At 43.7% G+C, this 27,757-nt stretch overlaps 2 protein-coding genes across 10 annotated transcripts in view; one reads left to right on the top strand and one right to left on the bottom strand.

Moving 5' to 3' along the window:
• Window positions 1-369: 369 nt before the first annotated feature.
• PHETA1 (PH domain containing endocytic trafficking adaptor 1) lies at window positions 370-13,736 on the top strand. The gene is made up of 2 exons (XM_033956001.1): window positions 370-494; window positions 12,847-13,736. The coding sequence occupies exon 2, from the start codon at window positions 12,885-12,887 to the stop codon at window positions 13,734-13,736; it is 852 nt and encodes a 283-aa protein (XP_033811892.1). The 5' UTR covers window positions 370-494; window positions 12,847-12,884.
• An 8,002-nt stretch (window positions 13,737-21,738) lies between these two features.
• Window positions 21,739-27,757, bottom strand: part of CUX2 (cut like homeobox 2) — a 552,659-nt gene continuing 546,640 nt past the window's right edge. For all 9 annotated transcript variants that reach the window (XM_033955398.1, XM_033955397.1, XM_033955392.1 and 6 more), the window contains one exon: window positions 21,739-22,972. In XM_033955398.1, coding sequence (XP_033811289.1) covers window positions 22,114-22,972 — 859 coding nt within the window. In that variant the 3' untranslated portion in view covers window positions 21,739-22,113. The remainder of the gene's footprint in view (window positions 22,973-27,757) is intronic.

Genomic DNA, 27,757 nt, shown 5'->3' with positions numbered 1-27,757 from the left:
GTAAAAAGGCCCCTATTTGCTTCCATTTACACCTGTTATTTGGAGATGCACAAATTTTCTGAGTTAAAATCTGAACATATGAACTGCTAAAAATATGTGCATAAGTACTAACCTACCCCAATCTTACCATCATGATTTATCCTCTGCCAGTCAAATTACACGAGCAAAATTTTACTTGCACAAGAAACAAATGATTTTATAAAAATCCATTTCCATGATCTGGCATAGAAGAGGTTAACAAGAGAGGGCTGTGCTTAGGGGTAGGTGCTCTGAGGACAGTACATTCCTTCCACTAGAGGGCAGAGTGAAGCAGCAGGATCAGCATTGCAATTACAGTACTAGGAAAACACACACACATTTCTTGCCAAGGGGCGGAAGACAGCAGGAATTATTAGAGCCTGGAAATAATATGGCATAAAGAGAAATACAAAACCTGAACTTGGCTGGGTTTCCTTGTTATGGAACAGCTGGATTCTTTATTAACTCTGTAAGAGGTAAGAAAGTGATATTTTCTCTTTGTGAGATCCATGGTAAATTGAACTTTACATGTTATTATTTCAGTCTATTTAATGCATCTTTTTTTAGCACAGTAAGAGCTAAGTAATGGTAAATCTGGTAATAATTACAATTTGTAGAGCAATTCAATATTAAATTGATCACCAGCTGTTTGAAGGCTTGCTTATTTTCTTTGAAAAGTTTGTAGCCTGTTTTATACAATAAAAAAGCACTTATTTACTTGGTCTGTCTGTCTGTTACCCCCGATGACAAAGATAGGAATTATGCTCACAGTGGGGGTCAAAAAGGGAGCCTAAAGTTCAACGCAGGAGATAGTGAATGGCTGTGTATCTTGGAGTGGGGGAGAGGGAGAGAAGAGGGAAAAATTATTTTTTTGTGAAATCTTTCTGAATACCTTCAAGTGGTGACCTTGTGGTCTTTTTAGCTACTGATGACAGTGGTTTTTTTTTTAATTTTTTATTAGTATTTTACTTTTCCTATCTTCTGGTATAGGCACTGGTTTTAAGAAAGATTTGGACAAGTTCCTGGAGGAAAAGTCCATAGTCTGTTGTTGAGAAAGACACGGGGGAAGCCACTGCTTGCCCTGTATCGGTAGCATGGGATATTGCTACTCCTTGGGTTTTAGCCAGGTACTAGTGATCTGGATTGGCTACCATGAGAACAGGCTACTGGGCTTGATGGACCATTGGTCTGACCCAGTAAGGCTATTCGTATGTTCTTATGTTTATATATTTTTTACATATATATTTTTTAGCTAAAGATATTACTGTGTCTGTTTTTATAACATGAGCATGGCTTTTCATCAGCCTGTACATTTTTTTTAAAAAATAAAGGATTTACGTATGTATGATTCATGTGTAATTCCTGTCTTTGATTTTTAAAAGATGTTACCATGCAAGCGCACCTGATTACAGCCTGCGCTTTTTATTAAAGACACCAGATAAAGCAGTGTCTCTCAAACTTTTTTGAGCCGGGGCACACTAAAGGTAGTGGCCATGGCTTGAGGCACCCAGAAGTGCGCGGACATCACCGTGATAACATCACACGTATGCATGACATCATCGATGTCCGTGCATGTGCAGAGGCCCTCCAGATGGGCCCTGAGATGCCAGTAGGGGGTACAAGCAGGGAAGAAGGCCGGAGAGAAGGAGAGGCACTGGCGCCAGCTGATTACCTACAGCAGTGTTTCTCAACTACTTCAAGCTAAGTACCCCCTAAGTCTAACAAATATCAACCGAGTACCCCAACTATAGACCTCCTTAGGCCCACCCAAGCTCTGCCCCAGATCCCATCCCCTTTACTAATTGTAATGCAATTTTTTTATATTCATTTTTTATATACACACAATATACTTGGAACATCCCTCCCTTTTAGAACCACAGAACTCTGGAACAACCTCTCATCCTCGCTCAGAAATTCAAGCTCCTTCCAATCCTTCCGCAAACACTTGAAAACTTGGCTCTTTTCAAAAATCTAATCACCTCCCGTTCTCTAGTATCCTGTCCCTCTCTATCCTCTTAGTCCCTCTCCTATATCCTTTCATTGTAGTTCCTTTCCTCTTAACTCTGTAAACCGTACCGAGCTCTGCGCTTGCGGAGTTGGCGCGGTATACAAACCTAAGGTTTAGTTTAGTTTAGTTTATACAAAGCAGATATAAATTCTCAAAACTGACACTTTCAATCACTTTATTGAAAATAAAATCATGTTACCTACCGGCGATCCTCTGCAGGCTGCTGTAATTAGCTTTAAAGGTGAGGCCAGGGGGGAAGCCAGAGGAAGCTAGAGAGAAGGGGGAAACATGCAGGCCTTTGGTGAATCGGGCAGCGCTGGCGCCGTACCGCGTAGGGAAGTCAGCTGGCAGGCGCCTCTCTTCCTCCTCAGTGTGCCGTGGCACACTAAGAATCTCAGGAGATACACTGAGATAAAGGAATACGAGAAGGAATTTACCTGTAAGATATACAAATGTAATAACTTCAGGATTTCAGGATTAATCTGTTCTGCGTAATGTAGGGGTCCTTTTATTAAGGCGCGCTAATCGATTTAGCGCGCTAAATGCTAAGGCGCCCATAGAATATAATGGATGCCTTAGCATTTAGCGTACGCTAAATCGGTTAGCGTGCCTTAATGAAAGGACCCCTTAGAGAGGCATTTTCAATATAGTCTAAATCCAATTTTGGACATTTGGGGGAAAACATCGAAAAATCCAGTAGAGAAAATTACCATTTTCAACCCAGAAAAATGTCTTTTTTTAATGACAATTTCCTAGATGTATGTCTTCAGTGTATTTATCTTTTTTTTTTATAAATTCAAAAATGGTTCAGAGAGTCCAGATGAAAAACATACAAAAATCATCCGCTGTGACATAGAAGGGGGGGTCAGCAATCTTAACAGACCAGCCACACAGACATCCCAGCAGAGCAGTGGAGGCATCCTAAGGGGCACTGCAGTGAATTTCTTATAAAAGGTCCCAGGTAGAGAATGACATAGTGACAAAATTCATCACCGTTCCCGTCCCTGCGGATAACCGCGGGAAACCATCTTCATGTCATTCTTTAAGGAGAGAGGGAAGAATCAGAGTATGAATGGCCACAACCACTGACCCGCAATCTTTGCTTTGAAGAATGCTGGTGTAGAAGGACTGAGGTTGAAACAGACACTACAGAATGACAGTCTCTGGTATCCAGAGCAGATATTGTGATGTCATAATGCCTCATTCCACCAGTGCCTAAGAGCCAATCACATCAGTAATGTCACAATGGCTTCATTATCCTTGGCTCACATAAGAATGAGAATATGAATGGCCACAACCACTGACCCGCAAGATTTGCTTTGAAGAATGCTGGTGTAGAAGGACTGAGGTGGAAACAGACACTAGAAAATGACATGGGATTATTTCCCGTGGTTATCCACAGGGACGGGAACGGTGATGAATTTTGCCACCGTGTCATTCCCAGGCACTCACCTATCTCATCATAACCCCCTTTGGATAGGGTTACCAGTTTTTTGTAAATGAAAATCTGGACCCATGGCCCTGCATCAGCGCACCAGCAGTTGCTGTCCTGTCGTCACTTGTTGCTAGAAGCTTTTCAAAACATGGACAAAGTGCCAGGTTTCAAAAAACCGTCTGGACCCTGGACATGTCTTCGAAAAGGAGGTCACATCCAGGGAAATTCAGATATCTGGTGAACTCTACAAAACTTACCCACAACCTACTGTACCTTACTATATTTTTATTCAATAACCCGTATTATTTTTTCAAAGCTTCTTTACCGCTGCTATTGACTGGGAAAGTCAGTTCAGAGCAGTTTATATGAGCTTAATAATGGTGATATAATGCATGAGCTTCTGTAAAGGTGTTTCAATACAGAGTTTGCGTTTCCTGGGTGTATGTTGGTACAGTAGGTTTTTGATGGGCTCACACTTTCAACCATAAGTGTACTAGTTAGAGTGGGATGTGGATCTGGGTCCCCTTCTCTGCAGTCTAGTACACTTCTCCCTCACTATTTGCGGGGGTTAGGGGCAGAGCCAGTCCGCGAATAGGGAAAAATTGCGAATAACTTTTGGCCAGCTCTGACCCACCCCCGGACCTTACCCCTTAATTAGTGGTCTAGCAGTGATGTGGGGCAGGAGCGCTCTTCCTACACTCCTGCTCCGTGCAGAGCCGTGCTGCTGAGTTCCTGTGGTCTCATGAGACTACAACAGGAACTCCCTGTTGTAGTCTGGTGAGACCACGGGAACTCACAGCACGGCTCTGCACGTCACCGCTAGACCACCAGGTACGGTCCATGCTCCGATCGCTCTTGCCACCTTCAACCGCCCCCATGCCACCTCCGATCACCCTTCCGCCACCTCCGATCGCCTCTCTCCGCCTCTGATCTCCCTCTGCCTCTGATTGCCCCCCCTTAGTGCACATGCGCACTTCAAACTTGGTGGGTCCGTGATCCACGGTGCCGTGCCCCCGCATGCGCAGTAGAGTAGAACTCTGCCTGCAGCGGTTTCACCAGCTTCCACGGCAGAAGGCAGCTGGCGGACTCAGAGCGGCATTACTGAACCCAGAAGACAATGTGGGCTTTGGTCCTGCGCTCACTCACCATGGCTCAGCCACTGGCTCTGTTCCCTGATGCCGGCTCTGCTCCACGCAAGACACTGGCCGCCTCCTCTATCGGCCACATTGCGAGAGCAGGAGCTCTGGCTGAGAGTGTCCGTGGCCATCGTCTCCTCTCCCTGGGCTCTGCCTCTGTTCCGCCCACACATGCATGCACGCGTGCACACTCATGCTGCTTTGGACTACACTACGCATCTCTTATGGGTGCTGCTGGACAGGGGGGAGGTAAAAGAAAGGGAGAAGGGCTACTGCTAGACAGGGGGAGCAGGGAAGGGGTGCTGTTGGACAGGGGGGAGAGACAGAAAGAAAGAAAGACAGACAGACAACAAGCAGGGAGAAAGAAAGAAAGACAGACAGGGGGCCAGGGAGACAGACAGAAAGAAAGAAAGGGGGCAGGGAGAGAGAAACACAGACAGATATACAGAAAGAAAGAAAGAAATGCCTGCGTCTACACAGCTATTCTAGCCTGTTAATGTAATGGGCTAAAAAACTAGTGTAAATATAAAATATAAATACTCTGCTGATGAGGACCCTCAAGCTGTCAGCTGAGGACTTCCTTTGCAGTTGGCTGGGGATCCCTTTTGCCAAGCTTGGCAGGCAGCAGTAGCATCCCTGAGTCACAGATGCTGGCACCTCAGTGGCTCATGAATGTTGCCAGCGACTGCTGCGCTTGGTGGAGGGGAGTTCTGGCCATCTCTAGAGGAGGTCCTCTGCTGGCGGTGCTTGGGGATCCCCACCAGCCACATCAAGGGCCAGCAAGTACTTCAACACTGTAGAAATAAAACCAGAAATGCATTTTCTTTTCTTTTGAGCACAATACAAAGACATCTGCTATATACATTTCCCAAAGCTTACCTTTGTTGTCTGGAAACTTATTTTTCCATCAAGTTGGTCCCAGTTTATTTTTTCCGCTTTTTCATCTTCTGTAAATTCTTCTGTTACTGTCCATTGGTTCCTCCTACCATGGTCCAGCATTTATCCATTTCTCATCTTCGCCCCTGCCCACCAGCCCCATGCCTGACATTTCTCCTTCTGTTCTATCACCCCTCTCCAACACCATGTCACATCTCTCCCTCCATTCCCTTCACCAAGTCCACTATGTCCAACATTCCTCCCTCTTGCATCCTTTTCAATGTGTCCCACTGTTCCCTTTCCATTTTTCTCCCTCTCATCTTTCTCTTCCCTCTCATCTTTCTCTTCCCTCTCATCTGTACCTCACTCCCTCCCTCTTTCTTCCATTCCCTGTATACACAACCATCTCTCTTTCCCGCTCACTGACATACCCACGCCCAATTCTCCCTTTCTATTCCCTCTCCCACCTCAGCATCTCTTCCCTTCCCTTCCTCTCTTCCAAGTTCATGCCTTCTGTGTCCAAAAACGCACTTCCTCCTCCCCCTTCATTTGAGTCCAGATAACAGCAGGCAGAGATAACAGAGTCTGTGTGTCTATGTGACAGAAACTATTGCTGCTGATTCATCGGAAGCTCAGCACGGTGCCGGACCTGAACCAGAAATTAGGTAGGCTTCAGGATAGGAACCCCGGGTCCATCCCCTTGGGAGTCCCGTCAGCCTTGGAGGGGTCCCCGTGGGAGTTCCATGGGTCTGGGAGGGGTCCCCGTGGGAGTCCCGTTGACCTTGGGGAGATTCCTGCGGGATTCCCGCGATCCCCGTTCCCATGCAGACCTCTAATCTCAAACTCCAGCCATTGCTGTTTTACTAGGATTTCCCATATCAGGTGCTGCTGTTCTAGAGACAGGTATGTACTGTTCCATTAGATCGTTTTGGAGTAGGAAGGGGTCACTGACCACTGGGGGGAGTATGTGGGGCCATATTTTCATTCCTCCAGTGATCATCTGGTCAGCCTGGGTACCTTTTCAGCCCTTATTCATTTTAAAATCAGGCGCGGTATACAAACCTAAGGTTTAGTTTAGTCTAGCCCAAAATATCCAAATTCTGCCCTGGACATTTTATAAAATTTTTGATCATTGCTGTAAAATGTCAAAGTGCTAAACCCGCCCTCATTCTGCCCAAAACATCCCCTCCCCCCTTGTGATTTAGACACATTGGAGACAAAACTATCACCGAGATGTCTAGAAAGTCAGTTTTGAAAATGCCCACTTGGACGTTTTGGCTAGTAAGACGACCAAGTGCCAGTTTATGCTGTCTTTTGGATGTCTATCTTTTTTTGAACATGAGCCCCAAAACGTGATCATAATATATGTTGCCTCAGGGCACCATAGTCCCTTGAGCAGGCCCGGGGGGGGGGGGGGCATTTTTTGACATGGCTTCATGCTGCTTCATAGAAAAGTCTCCTTATAATTTAGCAGTTAGCCATACTCCTGCGCTCATATATCTTCACTACTTGCTCATGTCCAGAAAGTAGAGTTACCATATGGCTCCAGAAAAAAAGAGGACGGATTGAGACCTCCAGGTTTTACTTCCATTGTTTTCAATGGAAGTATGGAGGACAGACTGAGACATCTGGGTTTTACTTCCATTGAAAGCAATGGAAGTAAAACCCGGAGGTCTCAATCCATCCTCCTTTTTCTGGAGCCATAAGGTAACCCTATCCAGAAGGCAACTACAAAATTGGGTCAGTGGTTTCTGTCATAAAGCGTATGGGGACAGACTTAGAGACCTCAGTATGTATACTCTGGAAGAAAAGTGGAAGAGAGGGAATATGATAGAGCCTTTTTCAAATGAAGGAACACTGTGGAATGAGAGAGCATAGGGTGAAGTTAAGAGGCAATGACTCAGGAGTAATTAAGAAAATACTTTTTTACAGAAAGGGTGGTAGATGCGTGGAATAGGCTTCCAGTAGAGGTGGTGGAGACAAAGATTGAGTCTGAATTCAAGAAAGCATGGGACAGGCACGTGGGATCTCTTAGAGAGAGGAATGGTTACTGTGGATGGGCAGACTGGATGGGCCATTTGGCCTTCATTTGCCATCATATTACTGTTTCTATAACCATAAAGCTCTATGACATCACAATGCAAGTGTAAAGAGCCTTAGACAATAGGGAGAGGAGGAGATAGTGGATGCTGTGGATGGGCCATTTGACCTTTATTTGCCATCATGTTACAATGTTTCTATACCAAAAATAATATATAGCCTAAAGTTTTTATTGTGTATACTAGTGTTTAAGCTCATTACATTATCGGGTGCTAGAATAGATTTGTAAACTTTTAGCACAATGGGGCGTGAGGCATTTCTTTCTTTCTCTTTCTGTCTGTCTTTCTTTCTCTCTCCCTGCCCCCCTTTCTTTCAGTCTGTCTTTCTTTATTTCTATCTCTCTCCCTGGCCCTCTGTCTGTCTATCTCTCTACCTGCCCCACTCTCTGTCTTTCTGTCTGTCTCTCTCCTGCCCCACTGTCTGTCTGTCTTTCTGTCTGTTTCTCTCTACCTGCCTCACTGTCTGTCTTTCTGTGTGTCTGTCTTTCTATCTCTCTCCCTGGCCCCCTGCCTGTCTGTTTTTCTTCAAAGGCACGGATGAACGGAGGCACGGAGTTTCAAGTTGCATGCGTGCTTATTTTTGATAAAATCATTTCCCCTACCTTTGTTGTCTGGTGACTTTATTTTTCTGTGCTTTTAAATATGTTTCCAGGGCCTCCTGCATGCTTCTCCTCTGGTCCTTCTTCCCTCCCCATCTTCTCCCTTCATTTTACCTCCCCCCTTGTCCAGCAGTACCCCTTATCCCTTCCCTGCTCCCCCTGTCCAGCAGCACCTCTTCTCCTTCCTTTCACCTCCCCCCTGTCCAGCAGTACCCCTTCCTTGCGCCCCCTGTCCAGCAGTAGCCTTTCTCCCTTCCTTTCACCTCCTCCTTGTCCAGCAGTACCCCTTCCCTGCTTCCCTTGTCCAGCATCGCGGAGGGAAGGCAATCTGTAGCACTCAGAGAAGAAGTCTCTTGGTTTGCACAGCGTCGCGGAGGGAAGGCAATGTTTAAACCACCGCAGGCTCCAACGCTCGTTGTTGAGATGGGGAAACTGCCGCAAGCTCCTTTTTCCCACTGTGCATGCCGAAACCGCCACACAAAACTATGCTCCTTCTACTGTGCATGCGGCAGCATGGAGCACGGACGCACAGAGTTTGAAGTGCGCATGCACGCTAAGAGTTTTATTATAGCAGATAAGAGGGGTCAACTTAATAATGGTAATGCCAAAAGACCAGCTTTTAAATCTCTTTTTTTGCACCCAAAATTTTCAAGGGTAACTATGCTCAACAGAGCATAATTAACTAATTATTAATACAACCGGGAGATATTTCAATCTGAGGGAATCTTTTTTAAAATACCTCAATCTCTGTTACAACGGGTTGTGCCCCTGAGATTGCTCCTGATGAAGGAAATGAAATGGTTCATAGACAACCCCGCGAAAGACAAAGGTGCGCGCCGACAACTGAGCGCAAGATGGAGGCGCGCGCCAAAGAAAATTACAGTTTTTAGGTGATCCGACGGGGGTTTTTGTTGGGGAGCCCCTCCCAGTTTACTTAGTAGAGATCGTGCCGGCGTTATGGGGGGTTTGGGGGGTTGTAACCGTCCACATTTTACTGTAAACTTAACTTTTTTCCTAAAAACAGGGAAAAAGTGAAGTTTTCAGTAAAATGTGGGGGGTTACAACCCCCCAAACCCCCCACAACGCCCCCACAATGCGGCGCAATCTCTAACACAGCCCTAAGACTGGTCTACTCACTGAAGAAATTTGACCACATCACAGAGGCATACCACGACTCACATTGGCTCCCAATACAAGCGAGAGTACACTTCAAATTTTACTGCCTACTATTTAAAGCAATAAACAGAGACAGACCAGCTTATTGGAACAATCTACTAATTCAATCCACCTCAACCAGACATAGGAGAACCCACGCACTATTCAAACACCCTCCAACCAAAAACGTCAAAAGAAAAAAACTGTACGACAACCTCCTAGCCACTGGAGCTCCAGCACTCGACCTCTAACTCTACAACCTATTGATCTCGACCACAAACTACAAAACCTTCAAAAAAGAAATAAAAACCCTTCTATTAAAAAACACATAAAACCCAACTATCTCAATCAGAAATGTCCCAAGCATCACCTACTACTCCATATGTACTCCTAATACCATGACATTTCAAATGTAATCCTTAGCAACTTAAAGAAATATACAAAGTACTCCCTAAATACTTCTAATGTCCTGACAAACCACTTGTAATCCGCCTTGAGCTGCAAGGTAATTGTGGGATAGAAATCCCTAATGTAATGTTTCCTGATTTGATACGAGAGACGCAGAAGCGTCGTCGAGAATTTTTGTTAATGAAGCCTGGGGTTATATTTTTGGGTGCCATTTTTTAATTGAGACACCCCTGTAAATGTATTGCTCTGTATCAAGCTGTTAAACATGTCTTTTATGAACCAAACCAGCTGACAACCTTTTTGTCTTTATCCCGCTTGGAAAAAGAACAATCCTGAGCCCTATTTGATAGAATATACACCTAACTCAATGCTTTGTCCAGTCTTTATGTTTAAAATTTGCCTTTTGTTTCTCGCTAGATTATAACATTTTGGATCCAATTAGAGGACTTGAGCATAATTAGTCTAACTCATTTCTGTTTTCTGGATATTGAGTAATGATGGAATAATAATCATAAGCCTAATTTTGCTTTCTGTACAAGTTATGCTTGGTAATTAAATTGAAAATCTAATAAATAAATTAAAAAAAACCCAACCTCCTGGTTGTATTAATAATTACCCTTGAAAATTTTAGGTGCAAAGAAGGAGATTTAAGAGCTGGTCTTTTTGCATTACCAAGAATGTTTCTATATGACATCACAATGCAGGTGTAAAGAGCTTTAGCCAATACGGAGAGGAGATAATAGATTTTGAGGATGGGCACAGTGGCATAGCGAGGGTGAGAGCCCTTATCTCTGCCCCCGCTTCTTCCCCAATCCTGCCTGCCATGCGCACCCCCCCTTCCCATTTCCTGTACCTCTAAATCAGGGGTGTCAAAGTCCCTCCTCAAGGGCCGCAATCCAGTTGGCTTTTCAGGATTTCCCCAATGAATATGCATGAGATCTATTTGCATGCACTGCTTTCAATACATATTCATTGGGGAAATCCTGAAAACCCGACTGGATTGCGACCCTCAAGGACCGACTTTGACACCTATGCTGTAGATCAGTGGTTCTTAACCCTGTCCTGGGGACCCCCCAGCCAGTCGGGTTTTCAAGATATCCCTAATGAATATGCATGAGAGATTTGCATACCTGTCATTTCCATTATATGCAAATCTCTCTCATGCTTATTCATTAGGGATATCTTGAAAACCCAACTGGCTGGGGGGTCCCCAGGACAGGGTTGAGAACAACTGATCTAGATGAAGTTGTTGCTCGTGGCGGTCAACATGCTCCTCGTGACCCCATTGGCTCTCCCTCTGACATCACTTCCTATGTGCAGCATCTGGAAGTGACATCAGTGGGAGATCTGACGGGATCACGAAGAGCACATTGTTGACTGCCGAAAACAACAACTTTATCTAGCGCAGGGGTGTCAAAGTCCCTCCTCGAGGGCCGCAATCCAGTCGGGTTTTCAGGATTTCCCCAATTAATATGCATGAGATCTATTTGCATGCCTGCTTTCATTGTATGCTAATAGATCTCATGCATATTCATTGGGGAAATCTTGAAAACCCAACTGGATTGCGGCCCTCGAGGAGGGACTTTGACACCCCTGATCTAGAGGTATGGAGGAAGGGAAGGGGGAGGCGCGTGTATGGAGAGGAGAAATGGTAAGGGGCAGAGAGAAGGGGGTGAAGACCCCCCCACCAACATGGCGCCCAGGGTGGACATCCCCTTGCCCTTTCCCTTACTACGCCACTAGATGGGCTATTTGGCCCTTATCTGCCATCATGCCTTCTCATCTCATCATGCACTCGACACACAAAGCAATTTAGAAAAACTCTTCTACACTTATAAACAGGATATTACAAATAAAAAAACGTCAAACTTACCTGCTATGAGGGTTCAAGTGTATTTGATCAAATACGCACATACACTGAAAACCACCCAAATGGCGTTCTCTAGAATACTGTCATGCAGAGAAATTGCTGTGCCAGATTACGCCACATCAAATACCAGATTTCTCTTTCTTTTCTCCGTTCCTTTCATGTTGTTAATATAATCTGTCTTCTCAGCTGGCGTTTCTTAGTTTTATGCTACAAAGAGCACTAGAACTGGCTTGAAAACTTTCTCAAGGAGAGCTTTGTGATTGGAAACTAGGCATCTCTTGGAAGGGCTGAGCTGGGAGGATATGAGACTTGTCCAGTGGAAGAAATGGGCTTTTAGAGTGACAGGCCTAGAAAGCTGGAATTGGCTCCCCAAGGTCCTGAAAACTCAATCATTGTTATCTTTTAGGAAAGAGCTGAAAACAATATTATTTACTCAAGGCTATAGGAGTCTGAATTGATGTATATTTTATGTCATTTCATTGCTTTCTGTATTTCTTGTTTTATGTTTATGACTAGTCTTTAAGCCCGTTACATTAACGGGTGCTAGAATAGATGTCTGTCTTTCTTTCTTTCTTTCTGTCTCTCTCTCTCTCCTTGGCCACTTTCTGTCTGTCTTTCTTTCTGTCTCTCTATCTCCTTGGCTGCTGTCTTGCCTTTTTTTCTTTGTCTCTCTCTCTTTGGCCGCCGGCTGTCCATTTATCTTTCTGTCTGTCTTTCTAGCCCCCTGTCTGTAATTCTTTCTGTTTGTATCTCTCCCTGGCCCCCTGTCTGTCTGTCTTTCTTTCTTGCTCTTGGCCGCTGTCTTTCTGTCTCTCTGGCCCTCTGTTTGTCATTTTTACTGTCTGTGTCTCTCCCTGGCCCCTTGTATGTCTGTCTTTCTTTCTGTCTGTCTCTCTCCCTGGCCCCCTGCCTATCTCTCTCTGGCCCCCCAAGCAAACCAAGATTACTGCCTGTCCTCCAGCACACCCCTCCACCCAAAGCAGCCACTTTGCCCTCTCCCCCTCCACTTCCCTTTGCAGCAGTAGCAGCTGGACGCCTCGTAGCACCTCGGACACCCTCCTGCCGTTGCTCTCACCGCTGCACATGCCACAAGCCGCTTAGGGTTATATTATAGAGGATAAGCCATTTTAAATGGAATTATTTTCATAATAACGATATAAAAATGTTATCAATCAATAAATAAAAGCACACTTCTGAACAACCCTTTAAATATATTTTTCTTGTCTTTTCCCTCCACCTCAGATTTTCTTTTCTTTAAAGAATTACAGAATAGCTTGGCAATGAAAATCAATGAGAGAAGTCTAGTGCACTACGCCACTTGTGAATCCCCAGCAGATAACTCTGGATTCCTCTATAAAAGGGGCGAGCACAACACAGCCTACCACAAACGCTGGTTCGTGTTAAAGGGCAACGTGCTGTTTTATTTTGAGGATAAGGGCAGCAGAGAACCAGTGGGTGCCATCCTCATGGAAGGTTGCACAGTTGAGCCATCTGAATCCACAGAACTTTACACCTTCACCATTAGATTTGAAGGTTCCAAATCTCGGACTTACATCCTGGCAGCTGAGAGCGAAGCAGCAATGCAGTCCTGGGTGAAATCGCTCTCCAGGGCCAACTTTGACTACATGAGGCTGCTCATAAAGGAGCTGCAGCTGCAACTGGAAGACATGGAGCAATACATCGTGACAGGCTACAGACTCCAAGGAGGGGTGGCCATTACCAAAGACAAATCTGGCTCCAAATTAAGCACCTTCTGTCAGGTCACCCATCATCAGTCTGCCGAAAAATCTGCCCTCGTTGGCTCTGCTGTAAAGGAAAATGGTTGTGCTGTATGGAATAATTCACACACCTCTATTCATCTCCCCAATGGCTATGATGGGGGCAGTAACCAAGGGAACATAAGGAGGTGTTCGGGTGGTAGTTCAGAAGGGCACAGACCTCCGCCTGTACCTCCTCGAAGAGGCTTGCCATCCAGAAATACCGCTGGCATAGCTGGCCTTTCTGCACTGGCCTTGGAAAGTCCTGTTTCCTCAGGGACCGTCTGTTTTTCCAAACTCCACAACTGGTTTGGACAAGAAGTTGATGAAGTAAAAATGGACTGGGTGGAAAGACGACGAGGCAGTGAACAGTAACTAGGGGCAGAAGAGAAACAGTTGGGGGGGGGGGGGGGAAACATAATATGTAGTAATGCTTTGGTGAATGGGGAAGTGCAAGATAAGACATTTCCATGCATGCGGCTTAGTCATTTAAGGAAAAACTTCATGATGGAAAATGTTGAGTTAATTTCATCACAGGATTTCCAGAGTCCAGCGAAGACCACACTTTGAGTCTCATCTCTTGGGTGATGTGAGTGCAAATCTTTACTATTCCTGCAAATTCTACAGCAGTGGTCCTTCATTGCCAAAACAGAGCTCTAGTGTCCAGGAGAGTCAAATTTGCACACTTTAACCTGAGTTTGGGATCCATTGTATGTAAAAATTTCTTGTTAGCAGAAATCCTCACACCAGAACTGCCTGCAGCTCTTAGGGCAGTGTATCGCAAACTGTATGCCACATAAAGTTTCAGGTGTGCCGTGAGATGCCAAGGAGGAGGAGAGGTGCCAGCTGACGTGCCTCTCGCAGTGAGAGGTACATCCTATAGGCAGTCAGCTGCTGCCAGTGCCTTTCCTCCTCCCTGGTGTCTCTCCTCCTCCCCACTTAGGAAATCTGGGTCTAATCTGAAGAACTAAATTGGCATCAGATTCCATAAACCTACATCTATATAGCTAAACAGTTTCTTACAGGAGGGATTACGCTTCAGAGAAGAGGCAGCAAAAGAGAACTTACTCCTATGAAAGGACCTGTACCTTTCTATAATGACATCTAGCGTTGAATGTCAATTAAAATGTTTAATCACATAATTAATCATGATTAAAATGTTTAATTATATGATTTAAATATAAAAGAATTGAAATAAATTTAGCATGGACCCGGCAGCAGCTCTGGGGGGGAATGGGGCCTGGCAACAACAATGGTGGCTCTCACAGAGGTGGGCAGGGGGGCCAGGCAGCAGCTCTGGGAGCTCTCAGTGAGAGGGGGAAGGGGACTCGGCAGGGGGGGGGAACACAGGATTTTCTGTGTGGAGGAGGCCTGGAAGCAGCACTGGAGGGGGAAGGGCCAGCAGAAGCACTGAAGAGGGGGGGAGGGGCCTTGCAGCAGCTCTGGGGGTTCTCTGGGGAGGTGGGCTGGCAGTAGCAGCAAAAAAAAAAAAAAAAAAAAAAACACCCCAAAAACAATTAATGCCAGCATTAGGGTGGGTCAGGCAGGACAGCTTCAGGGGGCACCCATGGGTGGGATGTCCTTCCTCCCCACCCATCTGAAACTCCCTCCCCTCCCCTTTGAAATCCAAGGGGGTCACCATTGCAGCAGTGATTCAGAAACACTGCCTGTGTCCTTCTAGATGCTCCTTCCTTTGCCATGGCTGCTGAACCAAAAACAGGAAGTAGCACTACTTCCTGTTTCTGGTTCAGTGGCCGCGGCACAGGAAGGAGTACCAAGGAGGACACCAGCAGTGCTTTTGATTTCAAAGGTGAGGGGGAGGAATCTGGATTGAGGGGGAAGGAAGGGCATATAGAATATTAGCATAAGTCAGATTTGGTGCACTTTTCATTTACCACAAAACAGGAATGGATAGAAACCTCAAAATGGTGAATAACAAATGTATAAAGACAGGTTTCAGCACACAACTATAATTAACTAGATAAGAGGAAAAGACCTCAGATGCCTGCATCTGCATATGAATTCCTCTGCAGGCAGATGTTATGCTTTTTTTCACAATTTTCTTCTTTGGGATTGTCAAGAGGTCATTCTCAATTATTACAAAAAGCTTCCCTGTTGGCTAGGAAATGTATTCTTTTATTGTGAAGACAGGCTGAAGTTCCTACTGTTACCATGTGGAGAAATGAGATGTTTCTTTTGTTAAAATATGAATATTTGGATGTTAAACATGGTGGTCCTGGGCGTTGGAGGAGATTTCGGGCTATTTGGGCACCTGTTTGGGACAACTTATCCCATAGAGCACGAAGTGCTCTCCTGAACTTTTGACATTGGGGTGCTGGGGGTGGGGAGTGGGTTGGGGGAGGGCGGGGGGCAGTTGCGGTCTGTTTTGAGTCTTTATGGTCTACGCGAAGAACAACGCGATAGACTTTCTTATCACTTGTTTTTTTATTTGGGCTATGTTTCTGAATGTTATGTTTTTGTGTTAAACAACTTCTAAATAAAATTAAAAAAATATAAAAATAAAAATAAAAAAGAAGTGGAAAATTGTTGGTGTGGAACCCTCGATGGAGACTGCCCCGACTTTGTTGGCTGGGCTGAGAACTTTTCGGCGGCTCCCTCGTACGTTCTCCTAAGTCTGCATTATCCAGTTAGCACGTGCTACTGAGAATAAGCAAGCTGGATAACGCTTGTGTGCCCATTCTCTGCCCATGACACCCCCCCAGAAACAGTAAAAAATAAATTAGCAAGTTAAGTATGCAGAAAAAATTAGGATGGCTTATCGCCATGAGCTGCATATATGGGCCCTGCAAGAATGCTTTTATGGAATAGGCTCAAAGCCTGAGTGGTTTGGGTGCCTAGCTTGTACCACCCGCTTACAGAACTGCCCCCTTAGTGGAGTAGATAGAAATGTATTTAGTCTGGTAAAAAGGTTTTAATATATAGTTTGCTTGTCACAATAAAATTCGCCTACATCGTTGTACATATCTGCAGTTTTGGTTTGTTTGTTCCTGGCTGTTTTTTTTTTGTTTTTTTTTTTATTGCAGACGAGGTTGGACCTCCCTTCTTTTGGTTCTGTTGCTTTAGTCTGTGAATGCCCAGGCAACAGTTTCACAAAATGCAGATACCGGGTTTCAGATATAACGAAAGGCGACAGTAACTTGAGCAAACACAAGTGCAAGAGCTTATAATGAAAAACACTAGAACTCCAAAATAGAATGTATTATACAATTCTGTATTTAGTGACTTCACAGCAACTTCTCGTTATAATGTTACCGCTAAACAACGTTCTTCAATTTCTCATAGAAACCGAATACAGTACATGAACCTGACAAATCGCCATCGACTGTCCCTCTGGTTTTAGTATAACAGGGATTTCTGCGGATCCAAGAGCTAAGACTAACGGCCTCTTTTACAAAGCCGTGCTAGCGGTGGCCCAGAGAGATTTAAAGGGCTTCGGGGCCGTTGCCGCCCGGCTTTGTAAAAGAGGCCGTAAGTGCTCGAGCAAATCCCGTCCCACTAAAACTAGCGCACAAATAGTCATCACAATTTTTTTACAGCTACACATCACGTGACATCTTTTCAAACAATAGAAACATGGAAATAGTAAATGCACTTTTGTCTCGCACTGGGGCCGGGGCTGCTAAAATATTCTTTGATGGTAACTCTCATCTCCATCGGGCCAAACATTCACATTGAAAAAAAACTAGTACGGGTATTGTTCATTGCTGTCGAAATAGAAAAATATGTTATATTTTGATACAACTGTACATTATCAAATGCATAGCCTGGGTGCATGGAAAACATATTCTCTGGTCAGGTTTGCTTTCATTTAAGTTAGCTGGTAATACAACATTTTTGCCATTACACAATTTATGGTTTTATGGTATGGTAATCCCAGACTTTTATCCTTGTGAAATTCGCTAAATTCTCCAGTAAAGTACTGGCCACGGCTGGCTCAAATGGACTCAGATATATAGTGCCGGTCTTTCTCTGGGTATTGGCTCAAAATATCATGTGGATATTCGCCAGGCTGACACTCGGAAGCTCACGCCGCGCTAGAGCTTATTAGCGCTGGTGTTGAACACTAGTCTCCGCCACAAGCTCCTCTGGGAGAGCATTCCAAGCGCTCACCTACTCGCTGGACAAATATCAGGAAGTTCTATTTCACACATCGAGTGGTGAGCGCTTGGAATGCTCTCCCAGAGGAGCTTGTGGCGGAGACTAGTGTTCAGGGTTTCAAGCGCAAGTTGGATGCACACCTTCTTGCAAATCATATAGGGGGATACGGGAACGCCGGGTCTCCAACAGGGAGCACCTAACTGGGCCTCCGCGTGTGCGGATCGCCGGACTAGATGGACCTAGGTCTGATCCGGTGAAGGCGTTTCTTATGTTCTTATGATCTGCACATCATGCATGCCACATAGTGCAAATAGTATGAAAACGTAGTCAAACGTATGCTAATGAGGCCATTTCCTAGTCCCTCCCAATGCTCAGCGAACAGTGCACTAAAACAAAGCCGCCCCTACAACTGGAAATCTAACACCAGCTGAGAGATGGCTTTGGTAGGGATACCAGATGTCCGGATTTACCCAGACATGCCCTCTTTTTAGAGGATTGTCCAGATGTCTGGGCAGTTTCCCAGACTGGAGGGAGTTGGTCCAGGTTTTGGACTCAATCTCTTCAGTCCAGCCCCCACCTTGGAGTTAGGGATGGCTCTTGTGAGTCTCCCATCCCCATGTATCTCCTCTGGTTCAGCATATTCAAAACTTCGGGCAGACGGCAGCGTTAGCGAGTGATCCTGCTGCCGTTGGCCTGCCTCGGAAGCCTTCACTCTGCAGTGCCTGCCTACTCGGGAACAGGAAGTGCTGCAGAATGAAGGCTTCTGGGGCAAGCCGACAGCAGCTACCAGGTGCCCAGTAATGCCGGAGATAAGTGGAGACAAGCGAGACTCACAGAGTCATCCCTAACTCTGGGGTGGCCCAGGTGGGGGCGCTGGAAAGGCTGTGCTGGGGGTGGAAGGAGTTTAGAGGTGAAACTATGGTGAGACAAGGGTGGGGCAGGGCACTGTGGGTGGGCCAGGGATGGACAATGGGTGAGCTATGGGCAGGGCCAGGTGTTCTCTTTTTTTGACTTACCAAATTTGGTAACCCTAGGCACTGGGGTGTTTGAAGAGAGAATTTCCAACAATTTTGTAGGTTTTTACTGAATTCAGAAGGAAGCCCTTCCACTGCCAACTTGACTCCGTCCCTTCTTTCTTGCAGCACCGTATGCCTGGAACAGGGCCTGAATCAATACGTCATGCTCCATCCCTAGCAGTATTCAAATCCAAGCTAAAAGCCCACTTTTTTGAAACTGCTTTCAACTCTTAATTCCCACTCACTGCTGTCAGAAACCTAGACCCACTGTATCATTTCCTCTACCATAATCTCCCCAACCCTGAGATGTCCCGTCTGTCTAAATTAGATTGTAAGCTCTTCTGAGCAGGGGCTGTCTATTGTATGTTAAATGTACAGCACTGCATACACCTTTCAGTGCTATAGAAATAATAAATAGTAATAGAGGATGCACTTCAGAGAAGGTGCCTTTCTAGCCCTTGGGCAGTTAAGGGTCCACTGAGCTGCCTGAGATCTGACATTCTTCTTCATAACTCTCCTACAATTTGCAAGGAGTGGCGTTGAATTTGGGACTTTACTAAACTTCTATCTCCATCTTTTCTGAGCTGAATACTGGAAAGACTAAAAACGCCCTAATACCACTTAAGCTGGAAACATAGTCTGTGACGCAATATGGAGACACAATTTCAGCCCTGATTTTTTTAGGCACTGGTAGGTGCCTTGAAAATCAATGAAAAACATTGTTTAAATGGCTTTTTTCACTGAGCTTGGCCGCCAACTGGCGTCGTTTACAGAATCTGGGGCCTGTCAATGAATTTCCCCCGTATTGAAAAAAAAATAACTTATTAAAAAAATTATTGGGGGCCCACTTAACACAGACTTACTTTTCCCACATATACACAACATAGAAAGACTGTCTCCTGTAAACTGAATCATCAGTCACGCGGTAATGAAACAAAAACTCACATGAAAATTTTTATCAAAAAATCATTTCACATCAAAAGAAAAATCATTACCACGGAGCTGGAAAAATCAGCAATTACTTAACTGGGTCAGAATCCACAAATTACCAATGTGATCATGTTTTAAATATAGACTCTGGGTCAGGGTGTTCCATTTTGCAAACTATACAGCTCCAGAGAAAGCTTCAAAGCATCCTTATAGAAAATACAGATGAAGGGAAAGGGCTTGTATCTTGCCTTTACACAGTCAAAGCGATTTACATATATTCAGGTACTGATTTTGTACTTGGGACAACAGAGGATTAAGTGACTCGTCAAAGGTCACAAGGAGCAGTACTTGGATTCAATCCCACAACCTCTGGCAGCAGAGGCAGCAGCTTGACCAATAGGCCATTCATCTATATTTATTATTAAAAACACTTTGAAGCTTTCTCTGGAGCTGGATAGTTTGAAAAATGCAACACCCTGACGTAGAGTCTATATTTTAAATGTGACCACATTGATCTGTGGATTGTGAATCTGTTAAATAATTTCTGATTTTCCCAGCTCCATTTTTTGTGATTATTCTTTTGATGTAAAATGATTTCTGGGTAAAGATTTTCAAGTGAGTTTTTGCTTCATTAGTCATTACTGCATGACTGATGATTAAGTTTACAGAAGACAATTCTACTGTGTTGTATACATATGGAAAAGTAAGCCTCTGTTCTGATGGTCCTGTATATTTTTTAATACGTCATAATTTTTTCAGTTATATAGAATTTTTTGTAGAACAAATTCCTCTTTCTTTGAACGGCAATTTGTTATTGGTTCACCTATATTTAGGATGTATTTGTATCTGCTGGCACCTAGGCCAGCCCCAGCCCCACTGGTGCAAAATCCTCAGGCACAAGACCACCTGCTCTGTTCTATAAATCTCACATTTCGTGATTTTGCCCAAGATCCTCCCAGGAAACACCCACATACCGATCATAAAGAAGTGGGTGCATGTGGAAAATGCTGATAACATTATATACTTTACATATGAAATATAATAGAAGTTGATGTTCATAAGAAATTATACACTCTTTTTTTTTGGGGGGGGGGAGGAGAAGTGCTGGTGCTTGAAAGGTTAAGTGAAGAGAGCACAAGGTCGTTCTATTAAGCCCAAATACATAGAATTTCTGAATTGATAGGTATCAGCTAGACCAGCCACATTCAGATCACTTCTGCTGTTAACATTTCTAGGTTGCCCACCTACTGTATATTATACCAAACTTTAATAATAATAACCCTCCCCAGCCATTTCTATTTTAGAAAGAAGCAACAGATTCTGTAACTTTTGCTCAATGACCATCTGAAGCTGGCAAACTGGAAAATAAAATGTTGGGGTTTTTTTTCTGCAGCAGAATTCAACACATATTCACTTCTATAACATTTAAGGTAATCCTTAGTGCTTTTGACCCTAAAGGGCTTCCATAGGCCTAAAAAATCTCTGCAAAAGGTCTTCAAGCTTTGAACATATTCAGGTTAAAATTAAAAACCACCTGATTAGAACAAAAGAATAAAAAGATTGACAGTGTTTAAGCTGATATTTTATTTTTACTGATGTCCCACACACTAAGGCTCAGAGAATGAAAGATAAGTGGCCCTTTAAAGACTGTATAAGAATACAGTTCATGAATTTTATTTAAGTGACCCCTGCTCAAAGGAGCAGGCAATGCCCGTGATACAACACTTTAAGCTCTGTCACTGTGATTAAGATTCAGGGTGATTCCTTTCAAACCAGACACAATAAGGGCTTTCTATGTGACATTTTCCCTTTAAAAAAAAAAAAAAAAAAAAATCTCACATATGACAGTCAGTTTGCAAATGGACAACCTTCATATTTCTTTAAATATGCATTTGTTTGTCAGCCGGCATCCCTGTTTTCCGGGTTATCCTCGGGTTGCTAACCGCAGGGCACGTAAGGGATTGGTTTTGTAGTTTTGTACCATGGTACACTGGTTCAGAGAAGGCTTTTCAATGGACGTTCTCTAAAACATATGCAAATGCAGGGGATGCTCCTTGGGCTACAAATGATTCAAAACGTACCACCAGAATTAAACACACACTCGATGTTGTCAAGGTTGCAATTTAGAGTCTTTCGGACTATTGCGTGCTCTCGTCAGACGGTTGTACTCGAAATGTACTGTCTCATAGACAAATGTAGAAAACCTACTATGGAAAACCTATTAAATTTGGTCAGTTTCATAGTGCTTCTCAATGGCTTTGAACAATACTCTTTTAATCTCATCCAGTGGCAAACTACAGGACTTCAGTGTACATTTAATGATACAATTGCTATATCAACTTGATTTTTTTTTTTTAATAGCTATCTTTAATACCAAAGCAGCTTAGGCTGTTAATAAATTCCTTTATTAAAATATCTAAAAGAGGTCTATAAATATTTATTTTCTTCTAAAAGTGTTCCAAGTTTTAGAATTAAATCATAGATGTATTTTCTTCTTCAGTCATGTGCTGTTTTGGGGTATCGGTTTCTTTTATTTATGAGTGCTTTCCCTCTCGCTGCCCCCCCCTCCCTTCAAAATTGATCATTTCATGAAATAATTTAAACAGAAAACTTTCAGCAGAAGCTCTCTGTTACTTCAGTTGGTTCCGCAAAGTTTATAGCTGTCAAAGAGGAAGATGGAAAATGACTCAGAACTCCCACTCCAAGGTCTCTTCCTTATTAGCTGCCCTTTCCAGCCTGTGGATTATATTGTTCAAATTTGCCATCTTCTCGTGTCTCCTTTGGATCGTCGTGCTGAGCTTTACATTTGGAAGCAAGGAACCTATCTCGATGGAGGGACTGGGGGACTGCATTTTGACAGAAGTTGTGCTGGGCAGGGAGGGGGATATGGGGGCAGAAGAGGAGGGGATGGGGGAAACCGATATCACCAAGCCTGGGGAGGAAGCAGCCGAGGGGGAGTTCAGGGGTACTTCTAAACTGCAGCGGGAGGACTCCGACACTGATTTGAAGCTGAGCGGATCACTGTGTGGTCTTTCCGCCGTCTCGATCTCCTGGTGCGGGTGTCGTGATGCGCACTCAGGGGCTCCAGTTGGGTGTGCTTGGTTACACAAAGTGTCGCTCCTCAATGGATTGCCAATATTCTGGGTGGTGGTTTGCAAATCGTCACTGCAAGGTGCGTCTGTCCATTCTTCCTTAAGTTCTGCAGGCTGCTGGGAAGGAGAATTAACATTCTGTACATCTCCTTCTGGGCTGCAAGAGTCACACTTATCGTAGAGGCTTCCTGCGCCACGGCCATCTGTTTGCTCCTGTTTGATTTGGAGCAGGGCTTCTTGGTGTGCCGTGTGAGGGCCGCACGTCTCAGCCTGAAGCTTGTGCTGAACGTCGCTGCATTCCGGCTTCTTGTCCTCTGTTTCAGAGCCGAGACTTGGGGGGTCAGGAGCTTTGTGAGGGTTGTTTGTGGATGCGAAGCCATCGCAGCTGTTTGGCTCCTGGTCTGTGTCGTTATCCTGAAGCCCGTCAACCAGCATTTCTCTGCGCATACGTGACCTGTGAAATCATACAACCAATAAAAATGTTGTTTTAATACCTGGGGAAGTATACAAATACTGCATTCAGTGTTTTATAAAAGATCAGCTGCGGCATTTACTTATTCACATATATTCAGCACCGATATCCGCAGATGTGGCAAATGTCGCTGCCATATGGGTGACCAACCATGTTTAGCCACTAGGTTAGGTGCCACTGGGCGTCCTTATTGTCGATGCCTAATGATGCAAGGCCGAAATCTGCATGCAACTTAATTTTTAAAAATTAATTTGACTGGCTTTGTAATTGACGACCCCGCTAGAAACTAATTTTTTTTTAAAAAAAGATTAATTTAAGTTGCACATTGAATTCGGTGCAACGCCTAAAGACGCCTAAGTCAAGGTGCCTACCTTAAAAGTGGGCGTAGTTAGGGAGGCAGAGATTAGACATAGTATGATTTATGCGTCGTTAGGCGCCAGTAACTTAGGCCATGAAAATTCTAGTGCCTAAGCCCACTTAAGCGCCACCAGGTGTGATTCTGTAAGCAGCACCTAGCGGCTGACTGACAATTGCGCTGAGCGATGCCTTGGAACTGGGCACCCTCAGGTGCCGTTTATAGAATCAGGGCCTATTTGTACTACTCAACATATAAATTTAGGATAGCATTTTTGGCTGGCTTAAATTTATCTGTTGTTGCTACATAGATAGGGGGAAATTCTATGAGTGGGCACTTCCTTTTGGCTGCCCCATTGCCACATGATAAGAATCTATTCTATTGCAGCTTCTGGGTCCCCAAATTCTATGGAACCAGACAAGGAGAAAATTCCTTCTAGACGGTCACAAAAAAAACAGCGAAGGTGATCTCTGTGTTCCACAATTTTATTTCCTTGAAGCCTCAACTTACACGTGTTTTGGCCTAAATGGCCTGCATCAGGAGTCTTAACAGAAGTCTAGATATTATTCAACAGTCCCCTGTCTTGTAAAATTGACACACTCAATATAGTGTTGTATTAATGAGTTCCTGAGGATAATTAAAGGGAAAACCCGCTTGAATGTGTGCTCACTGGAGATAGTGAAACACTTATGTAAAGTTACAATTCTTGTAACCTCCTGAGAAATCTTATGTAATCTGCCTTGAACCGCAAGGTAATGGCGGAATAGAAATCACTAATGTAATGTAATAATGTTAAGATTCCTGATGCAGGCCGTTTAGGCTGAAACACATACGTGTCAAGTCTTCGTCGCCTTCACTGTTCTTTTTTTTGATCCCCCAGATTTCTTTGCAGTGTCTGCAATTACACTAGCCGTAGAGCGCAGTTTTATAAGGTCCATGCGAATGCCTTCTTGCGTTTACACACTATGCCACTCGTACGTGCCCTTAAAGAACAATGCTTAGATGCTTTGCTGCTGCTTACGGGCATAAGTGTACACTTACCCACGGAAGAGGCAGTATCCTGTATTTATTTTTAAAAACGTATAGGGATGGGGGGATGGGGGATGGGTGGGTTATGATAATTTAATAAATATGTGCATAATTTAATTGATTAATATACGTAGGAATTATATTATTCATGTATAGATATGAGATGGGGGTGGGATATAAATCTTTTAGGTATATATTGTTATGGAATTATCAAGTGATAATGTAATATGTTGTGTTCATATTTTAATGTACACTTGATGTATATGTTAAAATGAATAAAGATTTGGAAAAACCCCCCCCCAAAAAAAAACGTATAGCCCGCTTAAAACCTAAGCGGATTCCAAATGTACATACATAAAATCAACATAAAGCTTATTACACTAAACAATAAAACAAATAAAAACACACGTTCGGTAACCAATTTCCTGCATCATAATTAACCTCATCCATTTCATTCTACCCTATTTTCCTTTCTCTCTTCTCTCTCTCTTTCCCTCCCATTACTGTTTTGATTTTATTCATGATAGCCAATGCTCTTGTTAGACTCACATTGGCTACCAATTAAAGCCAGAATTCAATTTAAACTGTACTGTCTAATCTTCAAAGTTTTCAACGGTACTGCACCTGCCTATCTAAACGATCGCCTAAAACGTAACCTTCCACCCAGAATAAGAAGAACACTGACACCATTCTCATACCCACCACTCAATGGCACTCATCGTAAAAAGCTTTATGATAACCTCATAGCAACGCATGCAGCAAAACTCGAACCCTCCATCACTAGATTGTTAACCTCAACATCTGACTTCAAAGCATTCCGTAAAGAAATCAAAACGCTGCTCTTCAAAAAGTATTTACAATCTACCTAATCTCCCTCTCCTCTTCCACCAACCAGGTTTGCTCACTCCCTGGCACCATACCATCAATCGACAAAAAATACATATAAAAAAAAAATAATAAATTAAAAAAAAAAAAAAAAATACCTGGAACCTAATTCACCCTACCGAAACCGATTACCTACCAACGTATGGAAACAGAATATTTGATATGCATAGTAATGTAACCTGATTTATCTTCCATTGTTATTATGTCTACACACTCACTCTGTCATTAAGTCTATACCCTCAATCTGTATTCTCCAATGTCATGTACCCTCCTGGAAATGTCCAGCTCTCTTCCTATGTAATCCGCTTTGAACCGCAAGGCACAAGCGGAATAAAAATCACTAATGTAATGTAATGTAATGTTTCATATAGGTTGTGATTATTGTGTTTCACAATTATTTTGTAGTCATTGTTAGAACATTGTTAACTTCTATAGATCACCCTCAATCAGTTTACTGTATCATTTTACGGTTTTATTGCCTTTATTATTTCCTTGTATGTTTTATGTTCTTTATCAAAAATTCTTCAATAAATAAACATTGACTTAAAAAAAGGCTTCTACAAATAAAACAGCCTTTAAAAACTTTTCTAATTTGTGGCATATTGTTTATTCACCATCCTTAATTGTCCAGCTAAGCTGTTCTACAATTTTACTCCTGCAACCGAAATAGCTCTAGCTCTGGAATCTGCATATTTAGTCTGGTGAAATCTATCCACAGATAAACGCTTTGCCATTTCAGATCTTGATAAGCACCGTGGACAAAACCATGTCATAACTTGAGACAACTACCATGGTATCCCATCATGGATCGCTTGATATGTCAACATCAACAACTTAAATACAATTCTACTTTTAACTGGCAGCCAATGCAATTGCTTCACACTTTCCACCATAAATGTAGTGGTTAGAGTGGCTTATGGGCCTGGTTCCTTCTCTCTATGGTTCACTAGCCCACCCACCTGACTACTTAAAACACTTGTATGATGCTCTACTAGGCAAGTAACCCCTTTTTTGCTTGATTTTATGCAATTTGGCGTCATTTATTGGGTTTCCTTTTACACCCCTGAGGAAGGCCTGTTTGGCCGAAACACAGACCGTGTTGGGGTCCAGTATATGTTTTATTATAAAAGGACTTTCTATGCCTGTCACATTTTATTCATATAATTGTGTATTTATAACCAAAACTTGTTGACATTTTAAATCAGGGGTGTCAAACTAAATCACATTAAGGGGCCGAAATCCCAAACACAGGCTAAGTCGTGGGCCCGACCCCATCCAATCTCTGCCCCAGACCCCGTCCCCATAATAGTACTAATTATAACACCATTTTTTTACATTCATTTTTCATATATACACACACAATATAATCTTATTAACCACAAAATTAAACTACACAAAGCACACTGTATGCTTCTCAACATTCATTCCTACCAGAAAATTAAAAGTACTAATATATAAAAAGAAACCCTAAGATTCAAGACTCTGCATGCAGTAAAACCCCCCGAGAAAAAGAAACAAATATATTTCTTCCTCAGCAGTGCAAAAGATAGACAGATTAAAATGCTCAAAATTGACACAATTCAAACACTAAATTGAAAATAAACCTCATTCCCCCTACCTTTGTTGTCTCCCTCCCTCCATGCTGTGCCTCCCTCCAGCGGGTGTCTTACCTTCTGGCCAGCTCCAACCTGGCCGTTTTATGCAGTCCGATGCCCCCCCCAGTGTTATCTTGTGGCCAGTTCCCTCCTCACAGCCACAGTGTGCATGAAGCCGCATGCAGCGGCTCCTCGAACGTCCTATGCCTGAACCTGAAGCCTTCTCTCTAACGTCGCTTCTGGATGAGGCGTAGGACGCGCAAGGAGCCGCTGTATGCTGCGGCTGTAAGGAGGAGGTGGAAGCCGGCCACAAGATAACACTGGGGGCATCGGACCATGGGCCGCATAAAATGACCAGGTGGGCCCGGATTTGGACCGCGGGCCTTGAGTTTGACACCTGTGCTTTAAATAAACGCATTGTCCACATAGTGGTTTGATCAGTGTCCCTTCCTCACTTCCTTTTTCTGCTCTTACAGTCCACACGTGGGGTTGTGTTTTTTCCCTTTGTATTGTATGATATACTACTAGGCTTTCCCATACCAAGTGCTGCTGTCCTAGTGCCAGGTATGTACTGTTTCATTCAAATTTTGGGGGGTGGGAGGGGGGGGTCAGTGACTACTGGGGGAGTATGTGGGGCTCAATACTTAATCCCTCCAGTGGTCATCTGGTTAGTTTGGGTACCCTTTTGGCATTTAGATACTTCTCCAACAGGTCTAGTTGAAAACATCTAAGTTCCTTCTAAGATATCCTAGGAACGGTTCGATTATAGCTGTAGGACGTCAAACTTTAAGCCTACCCAAAGCTCAATCCATTCCCTGCCCATGGCACACCTACCAACACTCCCATTTCTACTCTGGATGCACAGCGGGTAAGAAGTCCCACTAGACATCCAGAAGGTTAGTT

The sequence above is a fragment of the Geotrypetes seraphini genome, chromosome 8 (assembly GCF_902459505.1).
Source record: "Geotrypetes seraphini chromosome 8, aGeoSer1.1, whole genome shotgun sequence".
NCBI lineage: Eukaryota > Metazoa > Chordata > Amphibia > Gymnophiona > Dermophiidae > Geotrypetes > Geotrypetes seraphini.
Note: the sequence above shows the minus strand (reverse complement) of the source record. Positions and strands in the feature narration are given on the sequence as shown.